The sequence below is a fragment of the Poecilia mexicana genome, unplaced genomic scaffold, assembly GCF_051168715.1.
Source record: "Poecilia mexicana isolate PSO_F unplaced genomic scaffold, ASM5116871v1 scaffold_9, whole genome shotgun sequence".
Classification (NCBI taxonomy): Eukaryota; Metazoa; Chordata; class Actinopteri; order Cyprinodontiformes; family Poeciliidae; genus Poecilia; species Poecilia mexicana.
In genome coordinates, this window is record NW_028263378.1 from 15453888 (window position 1) to 15477437 (window position 23550).

The 23550-nt window shown below is 39.0% G+C and overlaps 1 protein-coding gene across 2 annotated transcripts in view; it reads right to left on the bottom strand.

Annotated features, from left to right (window-relative positions):
- The window catches only part of pcsk5b (proprotein convertase subtilisin/kexin type 5b), a 96028-nt gene that overhangs the window by 18961 nt on the left and 53517 nt on the right, over positions 1-23550 (bottom strand). For both annotated transcript variants that reach the window (XM_088008834.1, XM_014998247.2), the window contains exons 16-22: positions 20595-20788; positions 18598-18682; positions 16793-16896; positions 16564-16702; positions 14659-14774; positions 3934-4036; positions 2071-2207 (exon numbers count right to left, since the gene is read on the bottom strand). In XM_088008834.1, coding sequence (XP_087864960.1) covers positions 2071-2207; positions 3934-4036; positions 14659-14774; positions 16564-16702; positions 16793-16896; positions 18598-18682; positions 20595-20788 — 878 coding nt within the window. The remainder of the gene's footprint in view (positions 1-2070; positions 2208-3933; positions 4037-14658; positions 14775-16563; positions 16703-16792; positions 16897-18597; positions 18683-20594; positions 20789-23550) is intronic.

Sequence of the window (23550 nt, forward strand, 5' to 3'; positions counted from 1 at the left end):
GCTCATACCTTGAGTGTGCATGTGCGTGTGTGTCTGAGATAAGAGAGGCTGTTTTGAGAAAGAAGCCGGGTGAGACAGATAGGTCTGTTCCTGTTGTTATTGTTATGTCTCATTGAACCTCAGACAGACTTGCAATTAAACGGAACCACGTTTTCAAACATAGGCTGACAAATTTTTCGGCTAATTGAACGTGTGTGTGACGAGAAAATCTGGTGTTAATTCTTTTCTTGGACACCTGGTACCTCAAAGTGTGTGTAGGTGCGTAACAGTATCTCCCCAGCGTAAACACTCTCATTCTGACAGCCATAATATCGTCTGCAACAGTGTGATAAACACAGTTGCTCCTGTCACCATCAGACTAATATTTCTTCAGCTGCAGTCTGTTAATGACCTCTGAGATCTATATTAATATGAGAAAAAAAAAAGGAGTGAGGATTAGCTGCTCAGATTCAGAGGATGACAGCACTTAACACCGGGGTGGGTTTCATATTGAGGAGCGAGGAAGAAGATAAATGGACACTGTTACAGCGAAGACATCAGGGTGGATCATACAAAGACTGGTTCTCCCTTTCTAAAACACATCTATCAACAGCAACATTATAACTTAATTAGATCCATTTACTTTCAGAAGATTAATTGGGGATGTCTGACACAAATGAGCCTTAGCTTGGTCTAAAAGCACATTTGCTCCAGTCAGCAGTCAGAGCTGCAGAGCCTTGCCAACAATTTCAGAGCCCTTGAGTTTTTCACATTTTCTCAGGTTAAATCTACAAACGTCTGTGGATGTTATTGCAATCTTAGGTGAAAAACAAAGTAGAGTAGTAGATAGATAGGAAGTGATGGGAAATCATGCAAGCTTTAACATTTTTCACGTACTCTCATCAATATTTAGATCTGGGCCCATTCTAATGCATGAACATGCTTTGAGCCGAACCATTTCGCTGCAGCTCTGGACGTTCTTAGGGCGACTTTCTTGCTGAAAGGTGAATTTCTCAAGCCTTTCGTAAGCCTCAGAGGTTTTCATGCAGGAGTTCCCGATCTGTCTTCCTGTTAAGAGCTTCCACATCCCTGCTGAAGAAAAGCTTCCTCCGCAGCTCCCCAGCTTCTCTGATTCCTCTCTGATGTTTTTATTTCCTAGCGCAGTTTGTGTTGATAGGTTTGGTTAGGCTTGTAGTTCCACCAAACTTTTCCATTTCAGATGATAGATTGATCAACACTCTGCAGATGTGCAAAAGCCCTTACTGACATGTCTGGTGTGTTCCCTGATTTTCAAGAAGAAACTGTTTTGTATTTGGGTATTTAAAGTGATGGGGGTGAGACTTTGAAGATTTTCTTTTTCTGTAAAGCCTCTTTAATACAACGTGTTATTTTTCATTTCTTTCCAGTTCTGTATTACTTTGTATTGGGGTTTTGTCCCACAAAACCTCCATGAAATAGATTGAAGTTTGTGGTCACAAGTGGGAAAGTGGTATGAAAATGTTTTGTGAGGTTTAGTCACAACTCCATATGTTCAGAGTCTACAATCACAGGCAGCACATTGAGAAATTTTCACCCAGCAGCTAATAAATACCAAAACTAAATCAATACCCTGTGAAACACTTGCTAGTCAATACACCAACTCTAGTAATTATCTTCCTCAATGATTTCTAAAACATTTCAGAGATCAATAATTAACTCAAATGGAGGAAGGGGTGATACTTTTCTAACTTCCTGTTTGTAGCTAGCTGTGCTAATAATGCTCGCTTGTGATACAGAAACACCTGGTGACTCATTGTTACTTGCAGCTGATATTCCTGTTCTCGGCTGTAGCAGTGACACAGAACATCAGGGTCGGTATCTGCAGCTCTGGAAACAAAAACCACTCATCGCTGCTTCCAGTGTAAATACACTTCTGTGCCGCTACAAGCCAGTTAGATTAAGACACATTCAACTTGCAGAGATAATGAGAAAAAAAAAAAAAAAAGAAAATATTTTTACTTTGGCACCTGCAAATATTTCTGTTTTCTATTTTCACCACAAGGAAACAAAACAGAACAATTTGAATGTATTTATCTCTGTGGGAGCGTGTACCTGTGTCACAGCTGGTGCAGCTGTCTGGACCCTCAGCAGTGCACGTCTTGCAGGTGTGATGACAGGGAAGACACAGCTTCCCCAGGACATAGCGCCCCTCCTGGCAGCCGATGACACAACGGCCGTCTTCAAAGAGCCTGCATGGATGTATGAAGCAGAGCTACAGCTGAAACATAAACACACTGTGCATTAAGAAGCTGGATTTATCCTTGGAAATGAGCAGAATTTCACAACATCTGAACCCACCCATCTGTGAATTCACGTCTGATTTATAAAGGCATCAACTCTGCTTTCGGTGCAGTGGTTGGATTTGCAATGCGATGTTTGCGCCACTTCGGCTGTATTAGCTTACATCTTTTTAAATGAACAGTGCAGATGGAAAATGTTCCACGTTTTGTTTTGTTTCAGGTTTGTCTCAGCATGGATCCAGTCGGTTTTTATTCCTTCATTAATTTACACGCAGCAGTGCGAAGGGACTCGCAAAAAGTAGGTTTTAATAGAGTGTTTTGTAACACTTTGTACAAAGAATATGCCTCTTTACATAATTATTGAAGAACTTCTCTTTGTACTTGGCTGAAGAGTGTGTGGCTGCCTGGAGGTTTCTTGGGAAAGATACCACAAGCTTGGCATACCTTTGTCTTGGAGGTTTTTCTGTTTCTTTTTGGCAGAATCAGTCCTGAGTGAATTTTAGCTCTCTCTGGAGAAGCTCCGCTGGGTTCAGATCCAAACTCTGGCTGGCTGAGTCCAAGACCTTAAATAGTTTTTTTGTGTGTATGCGTGTGTGTGTGTGTGTGTATGCGTGTGTGTGTGTGTGTGCGTGTGCGTGTGTGTGTGTGTGTGTGTGTGTGCGTGTGTGTGTGTGTGTGGGGGTGTGTGTGTGTGTGAGTGAGAGAGGCCATTCCTTTGTTTTCTTGGCTGTGTGCTTTTGTTATTGTCTCCTTGAAACTTAAGCCTCAGTTCCAGTTTAAACTCCAGATGATTGTAGGAATATATTCAGTTATATTCAGATTGCTTTATATTTTCATGCATCTTTTTACTCTTTCCTGACCCAACTTTTCTGCAAAATAAAGCTGCAATAATTATGTTCAGCTGGAAGGATGGCACAGAGGTAACACACTGTGCCAGGTTTGGTTCTTAATTGATCCTAATAGCTAGAGAGTCATTCGAGTGCCCCTTTGGTAATTTAACAGAGGACTTTAATAAGCCTTTTAGAAACAATTAGCTTCTCCTCGCCTCCACACCTTCGATGTTTAGTGAAGTGCTGCACCGGTAACTTGTTCTCTAAGTTTGTCAACACAAAGTAACATTGGATGTGGATTTCTACTATCCTGTTCAAAATTTGTCCTGCTAGCTTCCTGTTTTGGAGTTAAAATGCAATATTTAAACATCTACAAAGCTGAATCTTATAATAAACGTGTACCAAAAAGTGCGAGTGAATTTCTAACAGAAAAGTATGAGTTTTAATGGTGAGCACATTTATGCGGCCACATTATTTAAGTCTTTTGATTTCTCCCTCTAGAAGATTTAAGTTTTATATTTTTAGTTGAGTTGCACTGTTTCAAGGTTATAATAAAGGTGAAAAATGTTTTGCAATTATTTCTCTTGGCATTACTGTTTCATACTACAACAATTTGGCGTTTTAACGTGTGCAGATTTTTTTTTTATATCCACAGAGGTTCATAGGGACAACCGTAGTTAAGATCAAATCGTAGAAACTATGAACTTTGATAATCATCTTAACATATTTAGCCTTAATATCTCTTTTAAAACTGGCCTGGAAAAACAACAAATGTGTGAAACAAAAAAAAAAGTCTGAAAACATGCACTCTGCACTGGTGACGTTTCCTCGTGAAAGGTTTTAACCTTGTATCTGGGCAGACGGTGCAGGCTTCACTTTCCGGACCCGTGCACTGCTGACAGGAAGCGTCACAAAGATGGCACATTCCCTGTTTACTCATGTACTCCCCTGCAGACAGAGAGCCACAAAACAAAAAACAAAAGAACAGCTTCATTATAAACCCGCTGCACAATGATCATTCAACCCGTTTCTGTTCAATTCAAAAACATCCTGTTGATTCTTAAGGGAAATAAATTTGCTCTAACTCATATTATTGAAGTTCCTTCAAAGAATTGTAGTGGATGCTGACAGATGGAGGCAGTGTTGTGACTTTTTTACACTTATATGTTGTTCAGTATATTTTGCATAAGTGACTGAATTACAATTATATGTTAAGCATAATTTACATGATGATTATTATTAATTGTATTGAACATGATTGTATATAATTACAAAGGTGAAGTGGAATATATTTAAGTGTGAGACATGATTTATTTGAATAGAGGAAGTCTTTTATTTTGAAGAATGCTTAACAGGATCTGGTTCTGTTTTGTCACTATCTTGCTTTTGTTGATTTTTGGTTGCTGGGTTACGAACAGCTGTTGCCGTTTTTCTCTTCAATAAAAACTGAACAGAAAGGTTCAGTAAAAGACATACGAGCCTTGAAGAAGCTTTACTCCGTAACAGGCAGGAAGGATCGCCTGTAGCAGTCTGTATCGCAGCAGATCTGAAGGAGTCTCGGACTGAAGACACTGTTGACGTGTCACGGTCTGATGAAGAGGATGCTCAGGGTTTTCCGTAATGTTCTTCCTTTTACGGAGAATCCTTCTTCGCACAATAATCCAAAATAGAACCAGCCTTCTTTATCAGATTGTTTAGTCATTTTTAAGTCACCAGCCGACGCTGCGACCCAAACAGATGATGGCAGAAGAAACCACGCAGACTGACTTTCAGCTTCCTGATGCAAAAATATTTTTAAAAAGTTACTCAGATATGTTGTTCACTTCTGCAGCAAAAGAAGACACAGTAAAGCCCTGGATATTTTGGGTTTGGTTATTCCAGGCTTAATGTCAGAGGTAAATGCAGATCATTTAAATTTCACTGATGAAAGATTATCTGCATTATAAGAACAAAGTTCAAACAACTTCCCAACCAGTTAAATTTTTTATGACACTAGATATTTAAAAGTTTTAGAGTTTAACGGTTCTGTGTTTAAAACCCATGATTGGAGACATTTCCACCTTTCAGCAGCAAAAGCACAGTTGGAGTAATAAACACACCCAGAAATTTCCAAATTAAAACTGCAGAGGAAAGTTTAACGGAGTAACATCGTCCCAGTTTCGAGTTGTAAAAACTTCGAAACAATGAAAGTTTGAAACAAATAAACCGTGATCGACCTAAGTAAGCAATTCTAAGAAAACGTTTTGACAACAAAAAGATGTTGCAGTCACACATCTCTCAAAAACAGGAAGTGATTATTGTATATTGCTAGTAAATCATTTGGGTCTGCAGTGACAGATGGACTTTTGTTGGCCATAAAACACTGACTTTTTTTCTTCATTAAAAATATAAACCCTTTTGGTAATGCCAAACAGATGTGTGGCCACTTATTGGTGACACAAAAAAGGAGGAAATTATACATTTTATTACAAAGATAATCTATGAAGGAAAAATGCTATTGGGATTTTTTTTTTTTTTTTTACCAGTTCATATTCACTCAAAATTATTCTTCGGAACGTCTTAACACTCATTGTTTCTCTGTGTTTGAGACAAATAAAAGAAGAAAGCAGTTGTATATCAGTCTTAACATCCTTTCCAAACACTACGTGTGCAGCATTAGATTTAAATGACTTAGTAGAACCAAACCACAAGTTGTTTAGCAAACTAACTCTTTCCATAATTACAAAATTTGGGTGACAAACTGTGCCCGCAAAATAAAGTTTTAACTGCTACATTTCTGCAGTGGATTTTACTTTCCTAAGTAAAGAAGTGACAGATGTGGAGTCAGAATTGGATCAGAACTTCCCTCTATTTGGAAGCTAGCAGGGCACAAATGACAGCTTAGTAAATGACGGGCACACTTGGTGCATTTACAGGTGCTGGTCATAAAATTAGAATATTGTGATAAAGTTCATTATTTTCCATAATGTCATGATAAAAATTAAATTGTCATATATTTTAGATTCATTGCACACCAACTGAAATATTTCAGGTCTTTTATTGTTTTAATTTTGATGATTTTGGCAAACAGCTCATGAAAACCCAAAATCCCTGTCTCAAAAAATTAGAATATTATGAAAAGGTTCTCTGAACGAGCAATAAAAATAATCATCTGAATCAACAAAGTAACTCTAAACACCTGAAAAAGATTCCTGAGGCCTTTAAAAACTCCCAGCCTGGTTCGTTACTCAAAACCGCAATCATGGGTCAGACTGCTGACCTGACTGCTGTCCAGAAGGCCATCACTGACATCCTCAAGCAAGAGGGTGAAAAACAGAAAGAAATTTCTGAACGAATCGGCTGTTTGCAGAGTGTTATATCAAGGCACCTCAGTGGGAAGTCAGTAGGAAGGAAAAAGTGTGTCAGAAAACGCTGCACAACGAGAAGAGGTGACCGGACCCTGAGGAAGATTGTGGAGAAGGGCCTATTCCAGACCTTGGGGGAAGCAGTGGACTGAGTCTAGAGTAGAAACATCCAGAGCCACTGTGCACAGGCGTGTGCAGGAAATGGGCTACAGGTGCCGCATTCCCCAGGTCAAAGGTCAAGCCACTTTTGAACCAGAAACAGCGGCAGAAGCGCCTGACCTGGGCTACAGAGAAGCAGCACTTTGGACCACTGTTGTTCAGTGGTCCAAAGTACTTTTTTCGGATGAAAGCAAACTTTGCATGTCATTCGGAAATCAAAGTGCCAGACTCTGGAGGAAGACTGGGGAGAAGGAAATGCCAAAATGCCAGAAGTCCAGAGTCCAGTACCCACAGTCAGTGATGGTCTGTGTGCCATGTCAGCTGCTGGTGTTGGTCCACTGGGTTTTATCAAGGGCAGGATCAACGCAGCAGCTATCAGAAGATTTTTGAGCACTTCATGCTTCCATCTGCTGAAAAGTTTTATGGAGGTGAAAATTTAATTTGGTCTGGAATCGGCCCTTCTCCACAATCTTCCTCAGGGTCCGGTCACCTCTTCTCGTTGTGCAGCGTTTTCTGCCACACTTCTTCCTTCCTACTGACTTCCCACTGAGGTGCCTTGATATAACACTCTGCAAACAGCCAATTCGTTCAGAAATTTCTTTCTGTTTCTCACCCTCTTGCTTGAGGATGTCAGTGATGGCCTTCTGGACAGCAGTCAGGTCAGCAGTCTGACCCATGATTGCGGTTTTGAGTAATGAACCAGGCTGGGAGTTTTTAAAGGCCTCAGGAATCTTTTTCAGGTGTTTAGAGTTACTTTGTTGATTCAGATGATTATTTTTATTGCTCGTTCAGAGAACCTTTTCATAATATTCTAATTTTTTGAGACAGGGATTTTGGGTTTTCATGAGCTGTTTGCCAAAATCATCAAAATTAAAACAATAAAAGACCTGAAATATTTCAGTTGGTGTGCAATGAATCTAAAATATATGACAATTTAATTTTTATCATGACATTATGGAAAATAATGAACTTTATCACAATATTCTAATTTTATGACCAGCACCTGTATGTTCTACCGTAGGGTGACAGTATAGTAGATACCTATGCTACATTTCTCCTTACTTCCTCCTGCTCAATGAATAATTTTAAATGTTAAATTTTAAATTCTTAATTTCAGTTTCAGACTCTGTTATCACTACTTTACCTCTGACATTGATTGACAACTGAGTTTGGTATTCAAAACCTGACATTTTTAGTCAACTTTCATCTATATTCACAGCTCTTCTGCACTCATTTTTTTATTTTGTGCCATTTATGTATTTTTTCAATGTTGCTATAAAAATGAATATACTGCTATGACTCAGGAACCTAAACAAACATTCAAAAAAAAACTTAAATGTGAAAGTTATTACCTTTATATTCATTTTTGTGACCAAGCAGCAGAAGCATCATCACTAAGAGAACAGCTTTGTTTTAACTTTAGGCTCATAACTCCACGGCTAAAAATGCTGAACTTGTGCGTGGGTTTCAGAAGTGCAGGGAATTGAGTTTTGCTTGCCGGAAACCTCTGCGACTGGCAGAGTAATCAATGAATCATCGCATCAAAAACATTATCATAATTACCATGGCCCTCTGGGTGGATGTGCAATTATGATTCCACAAAGGGCATAATTGCACATCCATAATTGTAATAACTTATCGTGTAAGTTATTACACGACAATTCTACCTAAACAACGTCTGAAAATGAATAAGAGAACAAACTTCTGAAAATTCATATAAATTGTCTTATACTGCTGGCAGTTGAACTAGAAGTTTCCACAAATCCATTAACCTTAAAAAAAAAAAAAAAAAAAAAAAAAGCAAACAAATAGCACATAAACATCGCCCCCCCTCACTTTGCTGTTAAACAAAGGTGGCAAATGCTGGTTTAAGCATAACGACGGAGCAGGACGTTTGTGTAAGAGTAGAAAGCGAGAGCATCCTTCTCCGCAGCGGTGAGGTTTGTCTGTGCTCTCCGGCTTTCGGTGAAAAGCTCAATTGTTCCTCTGGAAAACAAAGGAGATTCTTTGTGTACAAACACAACAGGCAGCGGCTTCCTATTCAGCCTAGCTCTGCTGAAACCATTCAAAAGCCCCCCCCACATCCCCCCCCAGCCACCACCCGAATGGACGGCGTCACTCTTCCTCACGCCCACCCCCGCAGACAAACAAACTGAGAGCCAAGTTCTCAGGGAACAGAGGGCCACACTGCTCTACTCAGCAGAAATCTTCCTGGAGTGCCATCCAGGAAGACAACAGATGGGGGCGACACTCAGGGTGGTGAAACTTATGTCCTCTGTTGTGGACGCTCAAGTCTGAGCTTGTAAGGACAGCAACACGTTGTTGTTGTTGTGAGACAACGCCGACATCGTCTAGCTCCGCAACTCTTCTACATCGTCTCACACTCGGTCCAAGGAAGCAGAAAAAAACACAACTTGACTAGATCCTCCAGCAGATGCATTTAGATTTTGGAAATCTTGAACAATGTACAAATACTTTAGTGTTCAGATAAATCTCCACAACATAGAGAATCTTGAGAAAGCATTGACACTTCTTAAACCCTTGCCATTACGGGATGTTCTGATAACCAAGGCTGCTTCTAAAGCGGAAAGAAATATGAAATATATATATATATATATATATTTTTTTTTTTTTACAAACTCAACTAGGAAAACTGATGTATCTGTATTCAGCTCCCTTTATAGAACCACCTCACCTTTCAATGCAGTTATCACTGCATATTTTGTGACACGGTGTGGAAACAATCATGTCGTCTTCAATGAGAACAAAACAAAGGAGATGACTGCAGGTTTCTAGAGAAACAGGGTTCGATCAAACTCTATTCCCGTCATGGGAGAAGAAGTGGAGGTGGCTGAGGAAAATAAATACCTCAGTCTTCATCTGGACAGCAGACGGAAAGGACAGAGCAGGATGTACTTCAGGAGGAAGCTAAGATCCTCCGAGGTCTTAACACGACGCCGCACTTTTTAGATTTACAGCCACGAGGAATTTTGAAAGCCGTGTGTCATTTTTACCACTTCACAATTATGTACCATTAAGTGTTTTAAAAATCCAAATAAAGTGGATTGCAATTTGTGGCTGTAATTGCCAAAGAAAGAAAGAAAGTTGAAGGGGTAATATTATCTTTACAAGGCAGTCAGTGTATTTCACACAATGTCCCAGTCTTGTTGCTCTAGACCTTGCATTAAAATCATGTTAATACCATTACTCATCTATTTAGGAGGTTTTATATTCTTATACCCATTATAATTACTGTACTGACATGGCTTGTTTTTGAGCAAACATTTAGGAATCAGCCGTAAGGGGAAATCTGTTTACTACGCATCAAATCCACTAGATCCCACTAGATCAATGTGTACGCTTTGAAATCGTGATTGATGAAAAGTGAGTTCATATTCAATTCCCAGAGGATCCGCCGTCAGAAACTACAGTTTTCTGAACCAAGTTTGATGTGATTAAAGATGCCAGACACGTCACATCCTGATGCAACTTTTATCAATGAAGTCAATAAAATTCATAAACAATTTATTTCCATTTTTATCAAGACTGAACATCCTGGTGAGGATTAGGCGTAATGACCACATTTGGAGGAAAGAGAGGCAGATTTTTGCATCCAAACTTTAAAGTAAGAGGGGCGGCCAAAGCCAAAAAAGCTGGCATGATGAGCCAAAAACGTGGAAACATTGGAGCAACATCGCAATTTATCAGCCAAGAAGGTAGAGATTGGGCAGAAATGAGCCTTCAAAGTGGATAAAGACCACAAACATGTAAATGCGTTTCTTATAAAGTGGCTTATGGATAAGAAAGTCAATGTTTTGGAAAGGCTGTCACAAAGCAATGAGAAGCTGTGGGCAGATTTGAAAAGGTGCATGAGAGTAAAATGAGTTACATCATTTCTGTCAGGAGGAACGGAGCAGACGTCCAGTGAGGAAGGAAAACCAAAAAGCTTAGAATCAAGTTCAAAGAGAAAAACCACCAAATACTGAGAAAATGTATGTAAACCTCTACATTTAAATGAAAACCACTGTCAGATAGTGAGAAAAGTGTTTGAGTTTTATGTCGCAAATATTAAATATCAGGTTTATACTGCATCTCCTCCAAAACACTGAGCCGCAAGAATGTGGAACTTTTATTAAATCAGCTCGACTGGTGAAAACATATCACTTTGTCAAATGTAGCTCAGTGTAGAGCAAAAGCAGATTTCAAGATCTTTCTTTTAAAAAGAAAAAAAAATAATTCATGATGCTAATACAGCAATAATTTCATGGTTAAAAAAAATGTGAATAAAAGAAAACCGAGAAGACAACAGAACCGTAAACAGATTAAACATTTTAATAAGAACACTTAAGTAAAAGTAATAAAAAAAAAAAAGATTTTCAAAACTAGGACTTTGAGTAACATTAATAATGCATTGTCACAATTATGTCACAAGTACACAATAAAAACAGCTTTTATACGAGGGGCTGTGTGTGTGTGTGTCAACTATCACACACACACACACACATAATCAAGTCATCTTAAACAATGACCAAGATTAAGCTTCTTTTAACCCAAACGGGGGACTTTCTTTATTACAAATCACCAACAACCATTACCAGTCCACAGTACAACAATTCATCTAATACTGTAAATGCTTCAGGCTGCAGGCATCAACACCCACCAAAAAGTACCATTCAGAGGTATTTTTTTTCCCTTTTAGGTTTATTTGCGTTTTTTTTGTTTTGTTTTGTTTATTTTTATTCTTATGCAACGTTAAAAGCCAGCATTTCTGGAATAATTTGCGAGCTCCAGCAGGTAAAGCTCAAAGACGGACAGGAGGGGAGCGCAGCTCTCTGACGTCTATTGGGCTCGTCGCTGAAACTTTGTTTTCTTTTAATTATGTGAATTTTTGACACCGTTTTGAGTTCTGACACCGAAAGCTTCCTTTTACAGAAAAATAAAGAAAATCAAACGTGTGACTATATATATATGTATGTACCTTTAGCTTAACAAAACAACTCAACTTGTCTAAAATTGAGAAAATAAGGATAGAAATGTGAGACGGTCGTTTCCCGTCCAACTGCCTCTCATTGAGCTTTATCTGCAGATGCAAGCAGCATTAAATGAATACATTATGTCCAAATTGTCAGAGAACCTCAGTTCATGTGCATTGTCTTTACTGTAACAGAATAAAGAGAGCAGAAACTTCTAAAACTCTATTTTATTTGAGAACAGTAACATATAGGGATGCACCGATACAGATACAATATCATTACTGGACAATAGTTCCCTTAAGCTGTGTCATACAGGGCATGTGGAAAAAAAAGGTAACCAACATTTCAATGAATTTCAGACCCCAGTAACAAGTCTGACAGATATTGCAGTTTTCTCATCCGACAAAGTAAAGGAAGAAAGCTTTGAAGTGTGAAGTCACTGCAGCGGATAAACTCGGTCCTCAGTTTTTGGGCCATGAATCTTCGTCACACGTGTGAAAACGTGGCATCGGTACATCCCTAGTACCGCAAATTCATTATAACTTACTGCGGAGCTCCCCTCCCTGCAGAACGATCTGGAAAGAATGACTATCGACTCTTGAATGAATCAATGCCGTCTGGGCTTACATCAAGAATTAATGGCAATCTCTTGGACACCGCAATAAAGATAAACACACCCCACATACACACTAGTCAGAGGGGCAGATGGATGTTTTGAAGTAAACGAAAAAGAGTCGGTTCTGCTCAGTTCTGTGCATCAGTCTTGGCGTGCGCCGTAGTCTGTAACTTCAAGTAGTGGCTGATTAACGTGTCTGCGCTCATGCTTAAAGGTGCGTGTGTGTGTGTGCGGCTTGGATATACATATATAAATATAGATATTTATGTATTTATATATGTGCATCAGTGTACTGCGTGTGAGGTACGTACTAAAGTGTGAATTTGACTTCCCTTCCCTCAAGCAGCCAGAATCAGCCCAGACACGCATTATTTTCACATTATGAGCTACGTGGGTTTTTTTTTTTTTTTTTTTTTTTTTTTTTTAAATCCTCGCCTTCTTTGACGTATATTTACAGCCAGAAAACCATGGCATTTCCTACTGTATGCTCACTTTCTCCATCTGTTGGTCATTAGCACTGGAGGGAGATGAGAAAGAGGGGCCAAAACAAAAAATGCACACAGACGTATTGAGAGATTTGCAGGCTGAGAGGTTCCTGTTTTTAACTATGCTCTGTACACTGGCAACAAATACAAAGAAGGTTCAATTATTTTGGCATCAATGCTTTGGTCACAAAATACCAACACCTTTATTTTCTTTTTGTTTGTTTGCTTCTTTTGTTTTTTTTTTCTTGTTGTTGTTTTCAATAGCTCATTTTTCTTGAAGTAAGTCCCAGTCGTTTCACACCCTGACCACGTGTTTGTCCCAGTACTGAAAAAAGGTAGGTTTGTTGTAGTCCTGTCATCGCACCTCCGATGCGTCCTTTAAAGAGGCACAGATTTTCTTATAAATTATGTGACTGTGAATGCTCAGGCAGGTAGAGGGAGGAGGGGGGGTTAGAGGAGAAGAGGGTTGGCCCCCGCTCCCCGCCCCCCGACCCCTCCGTGCGCTCCCTCTCGCGCCCGGTGGCGGCGTCGCGTCACCCCTTTTGCGAGCACGTTCTGCAGCACAGCTGCTGCAGCACTCTCCTCTGGCAGAGATTGTTCTTTTTAACGAGCACGCAGAAACCACCTTCCGCCCAAGATTCTTCATTTGCTTTCCACAGACCAGGAAGAGGAGATGCAGCAGGAGGGACAGGGGGGAGAGAAAGGGGGGCGAAACATTACAGAGAAACACACACACAAGGAAGAACCATTAAAAAACGACAAGCAGAGTTGCAATGATTGGTCAGGAGAAGGTTCAGGTGACAGGAAGGAGTTTGTTTTTTTTGTTGTTGTTGTTGTTTTTGTTTTGTTTTTTGATCCAATCACAGGGATGTTCATCGAGGTGGAAAAGGATTGTGATCCAGCGGAGTGATGTCAGGAGATCAGAAAATGGATTTGGGAGAAAGAAAAGAGAGAGAAAAAAAAGGGGAAAAAAAGTGTCACACAATTAGTAAAATAATGATTTTTTTTCTCCCCCAAAAAAATATTTATTTCATTTATCCCAAACTAGAAAACTTATAGTGAACCCTCCATCTGTACACAAGCATTTTAATTTCAAAGCTACAGAAAAAACCATCATTAAAAATGAGACTTTTGCTTTACAAAGGCAGACTGAGGGTGCACTTTAAGTAACACAGATCATTGTCAACGTAAAGGTGACGCAGCAAAGCCCCGTTTCAGAGCTTTATCTCATCACACGGATGTGTTTTCAGATCAACTAGAACATTCCTGCCTAAGCAGAAAATCGCAAGTTGCAGTCAAAGCATCATCAGACTGAGAGGTTAGTGTCAAAACTATTTATGTCTAAAGAATCATAGACACAACATGCACAGCTTTAGGAGAAAAGAGAGCGAACGGTGCAGAGAGGAGAAAAAAAACTGAATGTCCAACAAAAAAGACAAATGCGGGAAAACGGACGTTATGAAGTAGACTTCAGGTCAGTGCAGAGAGAAACTTAGAAAGAGTGCTTTTTTTTGTTTTGTTTTTTTTTGTTTGTTTTAGAGATGGAGATCTTGTCAGTGAGGTATTTCCAGAGAAATTATATGTTATGGGCATAAACTGTTAAAAAGCAACACATACGCCAGAGCATGAAACCAAAGACAGACTGGCCGCTTGTTTGGAGCTACAGCAGTGAGAGGGTTAGCAAAGATGTTAGCAAAAAGCGCAAAATGTTATCAAAGGCCCGCAAGTCTTGCCGAGTATTGCAAAACTATTGTTCATTTATTCTCCTGTTGAAACTGGATTTTAGTGTATTTAGTCATCTAAAATTTATCCAACATTTTATTTCCCATTTCTAGAACGATCCCATTTCTATACTAGATGCTTGTATAATGAAAATCTAACCTATGAATTTCACTAATTACTTGCATGTTACGGCTAATAGTGAAAATGCACACACACACACGCACACACACACATACAGAGCATGCAGCTAATAAGAAAGCTGACAACTCACCATCTTTGCAGACTGTGCTAACCACGCAGGTTCCTGCCTCCAAGTTGTAGCCGCTGTTGCAGCTGCTGCAGTTTAGTTCCCCGGGCCCCAGGCACTCGAAGCAGCTATTATCACATCTGGCCAGGGTTAAATGCAGAATTACGTTACTAAACTAGTATTAATTATTAAACTTTCTTTATATTGATACGGTTTAAATAAAATTAAACAAGGGAATAATCAGAAAATTATGCCAAGTAACAAAAATATGTTTACTAAAAGTTTTTATTAACTGACAACAAAATATGGGATTTAAGAAAATCATAACTTTAATAAAAAAGAAATGTCCACAAATAAACAAGTGAAAATAAGATAAAGATTCTGAACATCATCTTGATCACAACAAAACCTCTGCCCTGCAGGGATAATGAAAATGGGGAAAACGTCTATAAAAATGGTCTTCCTGATCGGAGAGGGGCTGACAGAGAATGAAAGAACGGAAGAGGGTTAAAGGTCGGGTGAGCAATAAATAATTCAAGGTGTGAGAGCAAAATACAAGGAATGCATCACAACGAGCGAAAGCACACATGTCCGATTCTGCGGCGAGGTTTGGCTTGGTTTGGCTTTGGTGAAAAACAAAAAACTGATCATAAAATAAAAAGCATTAACAGAGGATGTTTACGGTTTATTCTTACTTCTCCTTTATATGTCTTAGCATTACTTAAAAGTGGCAGCAGAAAAATAAACATTATCAGCCAGAAGGGTACTGATGCGTTTGCTCACAGTTTTATTAAACTACAACAGACACATGGTGCTGCAGTGTAGATTCTCTGCATAAACTACAAAAGTGAAAAGTTTTAATTGTAAATCACACTTTATGCTATTAATCCATGTATGGAAATATTCTCCATGCAGCAAATTAGTCTTTGATCTTCCCATTTCAGGCTTATCCAAGCAGCAAAAAGACATAAAGAATATTTAATTATAATTTCAGATCTTTGGTTGTTAAAACTCCAAAACATCAGCTTTCTAAAACAAAATGACATTTTTTTAGTGCAATAGTACAGCAATTTAATTTCTATTTATGTTCTTTTTTGTCTCTTAAAATTGTTTTACTTTATTTACATTAATGTAGAGTTTTTAATGGCCTTCCTCAAAATGAAACTACTTTTTCCTATAAAAAATATGAAAATACAATGCTTACCATGTTTAGTGAGGACTGTATGGCATTAATAAAAATAACTTAAAAAAATGCATCTCAATCTTTAAAAGAGCCCTTTGTGCTGAATGGGTAAAGGTGGAACAATTTAACACAAACTATTTTGCAAAGAAAAAAGTTCAGAATGAATATTTGCTGCCATACTCTGATGAGCGCTGCAAAATATTATTTTGGTTTTGTTGCAGTATCAAAGAACTGCCTGAAATAAAAGCTGAGTCTCAATAAAACCTTGCAGTTGAGATAGAAACAATATTTTTTTTCTTTTTCTGTTTCTTGGATGGACTATTATCTGGAGTTTATGTTTGCTATAAACCCAAAGCAAAAAGAAATCAATACTTTTTTTCCCCCCTGTATTTATTGTCAGTTTTGTTACTTGGACACTTCCCATCATTGTCAGATATTTTATGTTTTAATAGTGAGCAACCCCAACTCTGACAGCAATGAAAATTAAAACTGGCACAGTTGTGTTTATTTCCATAGAAAGTACTCCTGGTTCAGTGATTTTATGTTAAAGCTGTGACATTTTTTTCTTTGGGTGATGCAATATTCAGTTATTAACTCTGAGTATTCAGTTTATTTATTTCTTTTCTGCATGCTCAGTTTCCTTCGATTCTGAGGTTTTAGAAATACTTTGACTTCACGTTCACAGAGTTTCTTCCTGAGCTTATTTTTGCCTTTTTGTCAGTGCTGTGCAGGATGAGCAGACTCACTTCTTACAGAACCGCTGCACCTGGCCGTTGTCTGAGGTCAGCTCTGACAGGTAGTAGCCAGGGCTGCATGTTAACACGCATCGCCAGTCCTCCAGCAAGTAGCCATCTGCACACTTGGTACACGCTTCTATACCTGTACCTAAAAAAATACATAACTTTTTTAAACAAAATATGTCACTGAGGTCTAAATAGCTGTTTTTTTGTTTTTTTTTAATCTTGGATTTTCTACCTGCACAGGTGGCACAGGCACGGTGACAAAGCTCGCATGTCCTCCTGTGGCCGTTGAAATAGGTTCCAGGGTTACAGGTCATCTGGCATTTATGTCCTTGGAGACTGGAAGAATAAATAAAAAATGAGTTTATAACGCCATCATCCTCCTGGGCGGCGCAGCAGAGTATTTGCTGCATGTTCTGGACCAACATAAATCAGCCTGTTTTGACACGCTACAAGTGGCTTTGGCCTTTGAGCCAGATGCATGGATAGAGGTCAGCTAGGAAGCAGGTTTGGAGGTTATAAAGTCCCTTTTTGTGAAGTCACAGTGAGGACAGGTTGGTGCGTCTGCTGCGCTGAGCTGAAAAACAGCTGGAAAGCGTTAGCAAAAATTTCCCAGAAACAATCTGGTCCCCTCTTCCTCTCTGGCTCTTAACAAGACTAAATGGAGGAGGGGAAGCTGAGCATGTGCATGTGTGTGTACAAGGTCCTTTTTTTTAAAAAAAAAACTGTGATCTCAAAGCCGTTCCGAGGAAATTACGGCCTCCGAGTGTCTCCACCTCCACCTCTGGCTACACTGAACACTTAAAAGTTGGGTTTGAGATTTCCAGACTGCAATGTGTTTTAAACGCTTCTCAGGAGTTTCCCTCATGACCTCTGAGGAATGTCACCACTTTAAATCATGATATCCTCTCTGGAAGGGGCCAAACAAAACGAAATGGAAAATTTAGGAAACACTTGAGATTAAATTAAAGTTTCTTTAAAGAGAAACATTTAACCCAGAACAGCTCATCAAAAACTTACACTAATTAAAAAAAAAAAAAAAAAAAAAAAAAAAGATTTTCAGGGAAACGAGATTGTTTCATGTTGCAATACCAAACAAAAACTTACTGTAGAAAATTTACCTGAAAACAAAATCTCTGTTGCTATCTTTGTTGCAAAAGCTTGACGTATTGAAGACTCAACATTTCTAATCAATTCTTTTATTTTGTCCTCGATACTCGAGTCCCTTCACGTTTAAAATGCTCCGTATCGCTTGAATGCAAATATGACTATATAACTGAATGAGACAGTAAAGGTTTGACTTAGCTGAATGAGCAGAGCTGCCTGACCTGATGCAGTTCAAACTAATGATTACTAATATGCTAATGCTAAACGACTCGGATCAGCATCTGGGTCGAGACGCCCCAACACTGTGCCAAAGCTCTCAGGTTTTGCAGCTTCGGTTGCAAAATTTGAGCAAATTTCAGGGTTGCAAACTTTCCATGGATAATACATCAGAGGAATACATTAAAATAAGTAGTAAAAATAAAAAGTGGGGACTATAAAATATCGTTCTTCAAGAGGATTTTAGATGCAGCTGGTGGGAATATATTTTAGCATAGGTTTGACAAAAAGCAACCAGATTTTATGAGGTTAGATTTGGTTATTCCTTTTCTATATCTCAACAAGTAAACAGCATGTTGCTTTCTGCAGAGGTGTTTAGGCAACATTAACAAATTACTCCCAATTTTCAGCAGATTCCGATAAATTTCCAAAATTCCTACGAATATTTTCCAACTTGGAATACTTCCAGTGTCTGGAAGATTTTGGGAGATTTACTACACATTTTTCTCCTTCTTGCAAATATATTTGCAGCTGTATTTCATTGTGCCAGAGGGCAAAAAAAAAAAAATGAATGTGTAAAGGTGAGGAAAAAAATCACATTAAAATTCCTAAAACAAAGTGATCTAAAACGCCGCCCTGTCTCGTGCATTTACAAGAGGTTAAAAAATAAATTGATGTGATTTAATATATTGTCAGTGTCATGTTTTCTTTGCTTACCTCATCCCAGGTTTACACTCGGTGCAGACATTGGAGGCTGAACACCTCCTGCAGTTCTCCTGACATCTTCTGCAAATGTTGGAATCTGTAAGACACAAAGTGGCCGCTTCATAGCATCGTAGTTGGGGGCTGACCTGGAAACAGTGCTCCTGCATACATTTGGTGAGATGTGTAGGCTGAAAAGTCATCAAAACATGAGGATTTATGACAGGCGCTAGAAAAGATTGCTACAAAACGTCAACACGTTAAAAACACAAGAATAACATAAACATCAAAACTTGAAAAGTGACACGTCTAGTCAAGCAGAACATATTTTTTCACAGTTTTTGTAAAATGTAGGAAACTTTTCAGCGAATATTAAAAGAGAATAAAGGCTAGCCACACTTTTACACAATCCTCAGCTACAAGGGAAGAGAGAAAAAGACAGAAATATCAATTAACAGGAAAGTCTCTGGCTCCTACATATTTTTCCTTTCAGAATGCCAAAAACAAGACGGATATAAATTTAACGTCAGTATTTTAAATATCGAACTTGCAAAAAAAATCAGCGAGGAACGAAAGAAAAACAAACGGATTGATGGATGGATGGACGGATGGATGGACACACGGGTGGATAAACGGTTGGATGGATGGCAAATGCATCAAATGATTGATGAACAACGGGCGAATAGATGGAAGAATTAGTGAATGCATGGATATACACAACTTTTAGAAAATGGGATAAGCTTAAAATAGTCCATTTTCTGTTTTCGCCCAGATCTCCAAACGACTAGAATCAAACTTGGAGCTGCATAGACACCCTGTTTTTAATTAAGTTTATGATACAATAAAGGAGCAGATGCATTTCCTTTGCTTATCTAACTTTATCGTCACTTAGAGTTCTTTAGAAGGAAAAACATTAAAATAATGAATCTGTCGATGTGATGGATGGAGGAGGAATTCACCTCGTTTTGCTGCCAGAGTGATAAAAAAAGAAACTAGTTTGCTCATTTGAAAACCAAACATTAAGTTGTGGCATCGATTCAAAGGAAACAGCATCCACTTCAACTTGGCCTGGTGGAATAACGACGGGATTTGGATCAGATCATTTCAGATCCGCAGCCAGGATTTACACTAACCTGGCTGCAAACACACACTCATAATTAGAAGATTTACATGAAAAAAAAAAGGTCATTTACATAGCTTTAGTCTTTTGTACCTGATCTGCGTTCAAGACTGGCATATGTCTCAAACATCAGGCAAATCAATCAGTTGATCCTTTCAGTGTTGACATTGTAATCTAAATGAATAGATTTAGAATGACTCAATGCACAGAAAAGACCCTCATCAAACTCTAAAGGCAATCCTGTAGGTCTGTTTCATTTCAGTTTAGTTATGTTATAGTAAAACATCTTTACTACCACATGCTTTTTCTTTTTTTTTTTTCCTAATTGGATTCAGCAAGTGCAGGAAAATAAACAAACGGCTAGACGTTACATCAAGGGTAAAACGGCATCACTGTGAGCCCAGGAGTAGAAAAACAGTTTTGCAGAGTACTTTTTTTTTCTTGTTACGCAGGTGGTAGACAGATGTTTCTGAAAGTCTACTTTGCTTCGCCGTCTCTGGAAAACCGTTTCCACAGCGCAAAACCTTCCACCGTGCTTTTATCTCAGGGGCCATGAGCTTATAAACGATCAATAGAGAGAAAAGGATTCTGGCTGAACAATTAACGAGAGAGGAGTTATCTGGCTCTGTGTTGATTGGTCCAATCTGGCCCCCCAACAATGTGTTTGGAAACAAACACTTCACTGCCAACACGTCTACTCGTTTTTTAAAGGTTTTTATGGGACCAGTGATCTTTATTTAACAGCAGCACAACAGAAAGAAGAGCAGAGAGAGAGAAAGACAGAGAAGGGAAACATCGTATGTTTCAGAGAACTGCAGCCTGCAGTACCACTGCTCTGCCACATGTGGCGCTCCATCTACTCATTAGCTAAACCAGGAAGAAAAATGCGCACCACTGTCAAGGTAGAAGCCATCAGCACAGCTGACTGCACACGTGTTGGAGCCCTCGATGAGGTGGTAACCCGTCCTGCACGACATGCACTGGTCGCTCCGACTGCCGACACACGTCTCGCACATGGAGGAGCATTTCTTGCAGCGCTTCCTGTCGTCACGGAAAAATCCACTGGGGCACTCGGAGACGCACATCCTGGGGCGAGACGGGAGCAGAGGAGGGAAACCAGGTGAGAAAGAGGTTGAAGGACTTCACGAATATGAACTCAGAAGTATCTATAAGCATAAAGAGTTAAATAAAATGTTTTCTCTCCTCCCTGCCCGACAGTAAATCAGGCTAATTTAGTTCAGCTAGGATTACCAAAATTATCAGCACATTTTCTATGTGACTGAGCCCTGACTGAAACGTGACATTCTTGTCCTAAAGACGTTTTTACCTTGTTTAATGGATTGTTTAGAGTTAATGTCCGTTTTAAAGATCCTTTTTGGGCCAAACTTTAACGATGTGTTGCTTTAATATATCCATATATAATTTTTTTCACCATTATGCTACGTATTTTGTTTAGTGCATTGGTGCCTCCTGCAGCAAAACACTCCCACAGCATGATGGTGCCACCACTGTGCTTTACACTTGGGATGATGTTTTAAGGGTTTGTGAGATTAATATTTCTTCATCCAAATGTAAACAGTCATTACTGTCAAATATAAAACCTCATAAAACTTGTCTCAAACAATTGAAGTCTTTGTCCTCAAATGCATTTAATCTGGACGTTTTTATGCTGTGTTTGGAGCAGCTGCTTCTTTTCCGAGCAACCTTTTATGCCATGTGTGTACAGGCCTAATTTAACTGTATATGTAGACACTTTTTTCAAAGGCTAATACACACAGTGTAACAAGAGTCTGCCTCCTGATGTACTCACTCAAGTACAGCACTTTAATACTCGCAAATAAGTGATTAAAGTAGATAAACGAGGAACATTCAGTCATCTGGAGTCTCATTTTCCTTTGATTTTTTTTTTTCTTCCCCCATACAGTCACACAAAGGAGTAGTTTGTTTGAGGTGCTGCCCTAAACTACATTCACAGGTGTTCGTCCAATTAACTCAAATGTTCTGAATTAAAATCTCTCACATGTAAAAAAAAGCCATAACATTACTATCATCTGATGTTTTCCACATTGTGTTAAGGCACAGTAATCTTGGTGTATGTAAAAGTCTGACTATGAAGAGAGGGGGAAAAAAATTATCCCACTCCAAAAGAATCTCTTCTTCACTCATTTGGCAAATAAAAAAAAAAAAAAAAAAAACTTGGTAATCCTAACAGCCAAACTAAGAAGTCATTGTCAGACCGTAAAAAAAGATTGTGTTTTATTCTAAAGTGAATGTAAACATCTGGTTTTAATCGCATGTAATAAAATATTCTGGTTTAGATTCCATTAAAACCCAAAACAGGAGTTAAAGCTCATAAATGTATAATGAACACTATCACACAGTTTAACGGTATATTAACAGGATCCCATTGTTCGGCCACATCCTACAGACAATGTGGCAAACACGAGCTCTAAATGTGTTAAACTGAACCAGAAACAATCACATTTCACCGAGTTGGGGGCAGACAGATGTGGAGGTATAATGGGCCGGTTTGTGTGCGTGCAGGTGAACATCTGCTGGATCACTTCAGCACGCCTCGTCACCCAGAGGCTCCTTTCCTTAGGTGGAGAGACGTCTGAAGTCCTCAGCAGCACAGAACACACACACAGTTCAAGCCTTAGTCACACTCTGCAGAAACCTCGGCCAAAAAACACATATGGAACATGTCAGACACTCAATCTATGTGTGGAAGCACGCGCTGGCTGCAATCGTGCCGAACCGTTAGACCCCGCTTTCTCGTCGAGCTGAAGCCGAGAGACGACTTGTAGCGCGCATGCCGTCCTAATCCAACTGTAATTGATCTTTTTTTTTTTAATCATGGTCAACCGGATTCACTTTCCAAGATTTAGAGATTACATCACTTTAAATGGAACATCAATGTCAGACAATCACGCAAACCTCTTAAAGGTCTAAATAGTCACGCATCACGTTTTTCTGTCCGATAGAAACCAAAAAAGCTCCACGGTTACAATAGAAGTACACAATTTTAAGTTCACATACATATCCAGATAAAGATATTTAGTGGGATTGTGAGCTAGAAAAGAGAATCATGAGACAATTCATGCTTTTCTTTGAAACTGTCAGACGTTTAAAAACAAAAAGAAAAAAAAAAGGGAAAACTTCTAATCAAAGAGCCCAGCACCTTTCAATAAACAGAGACCATCTAAGGTGTGTGTTGTTGTAATTATCTGAGCATCCTGCCCCTTCCTGCCATCTCTCTCCTCCAATCTCCATTCATCAATTCCTCCCTGTGGGGGCAGAAAAGGCCAGCGCACCTCTAAAGTGGGCTAATGTTAAGCTTCAGCTAAGCTTTCGCGTTATCATTCACCTGCATTGCTTTGCCTTTTATCTGCACGGAGGAGCGCCGACAGAAAGGCAGCTACCGCAGACTTTGATCCTAATGGGATTCGAGTAACACAAGAAAATCCTCACATGTGCATATTTACAGCCCACACTCACTAATCATGTTTATGATTCATAATTTAGAGCAAGAAGTGACAAAACCAACACAGCGCGGCAGGAATAAACGTCTCTACTGCCACCCTGTCACAATAAAGACGATTAAAGTGTCAAACTGTGGAAATAGATAGTAGTCCTTAGTTCACACTTATGATAAGTTATTTATGATGAGACAATGTAGATAAAGTCACAACTTATCAGAAACGTCAGAGGCAAACTTTTAACCTGGATCAAAATTTCCTGAGGAAACTAGAATTAGAACAGCAGAAAGACAAATAGAAACCAGTTACAACAGGTTTGGAGAAAAATGTATTAGGCCTTAAAGTTACACAACTATTGGCTTCAATTCT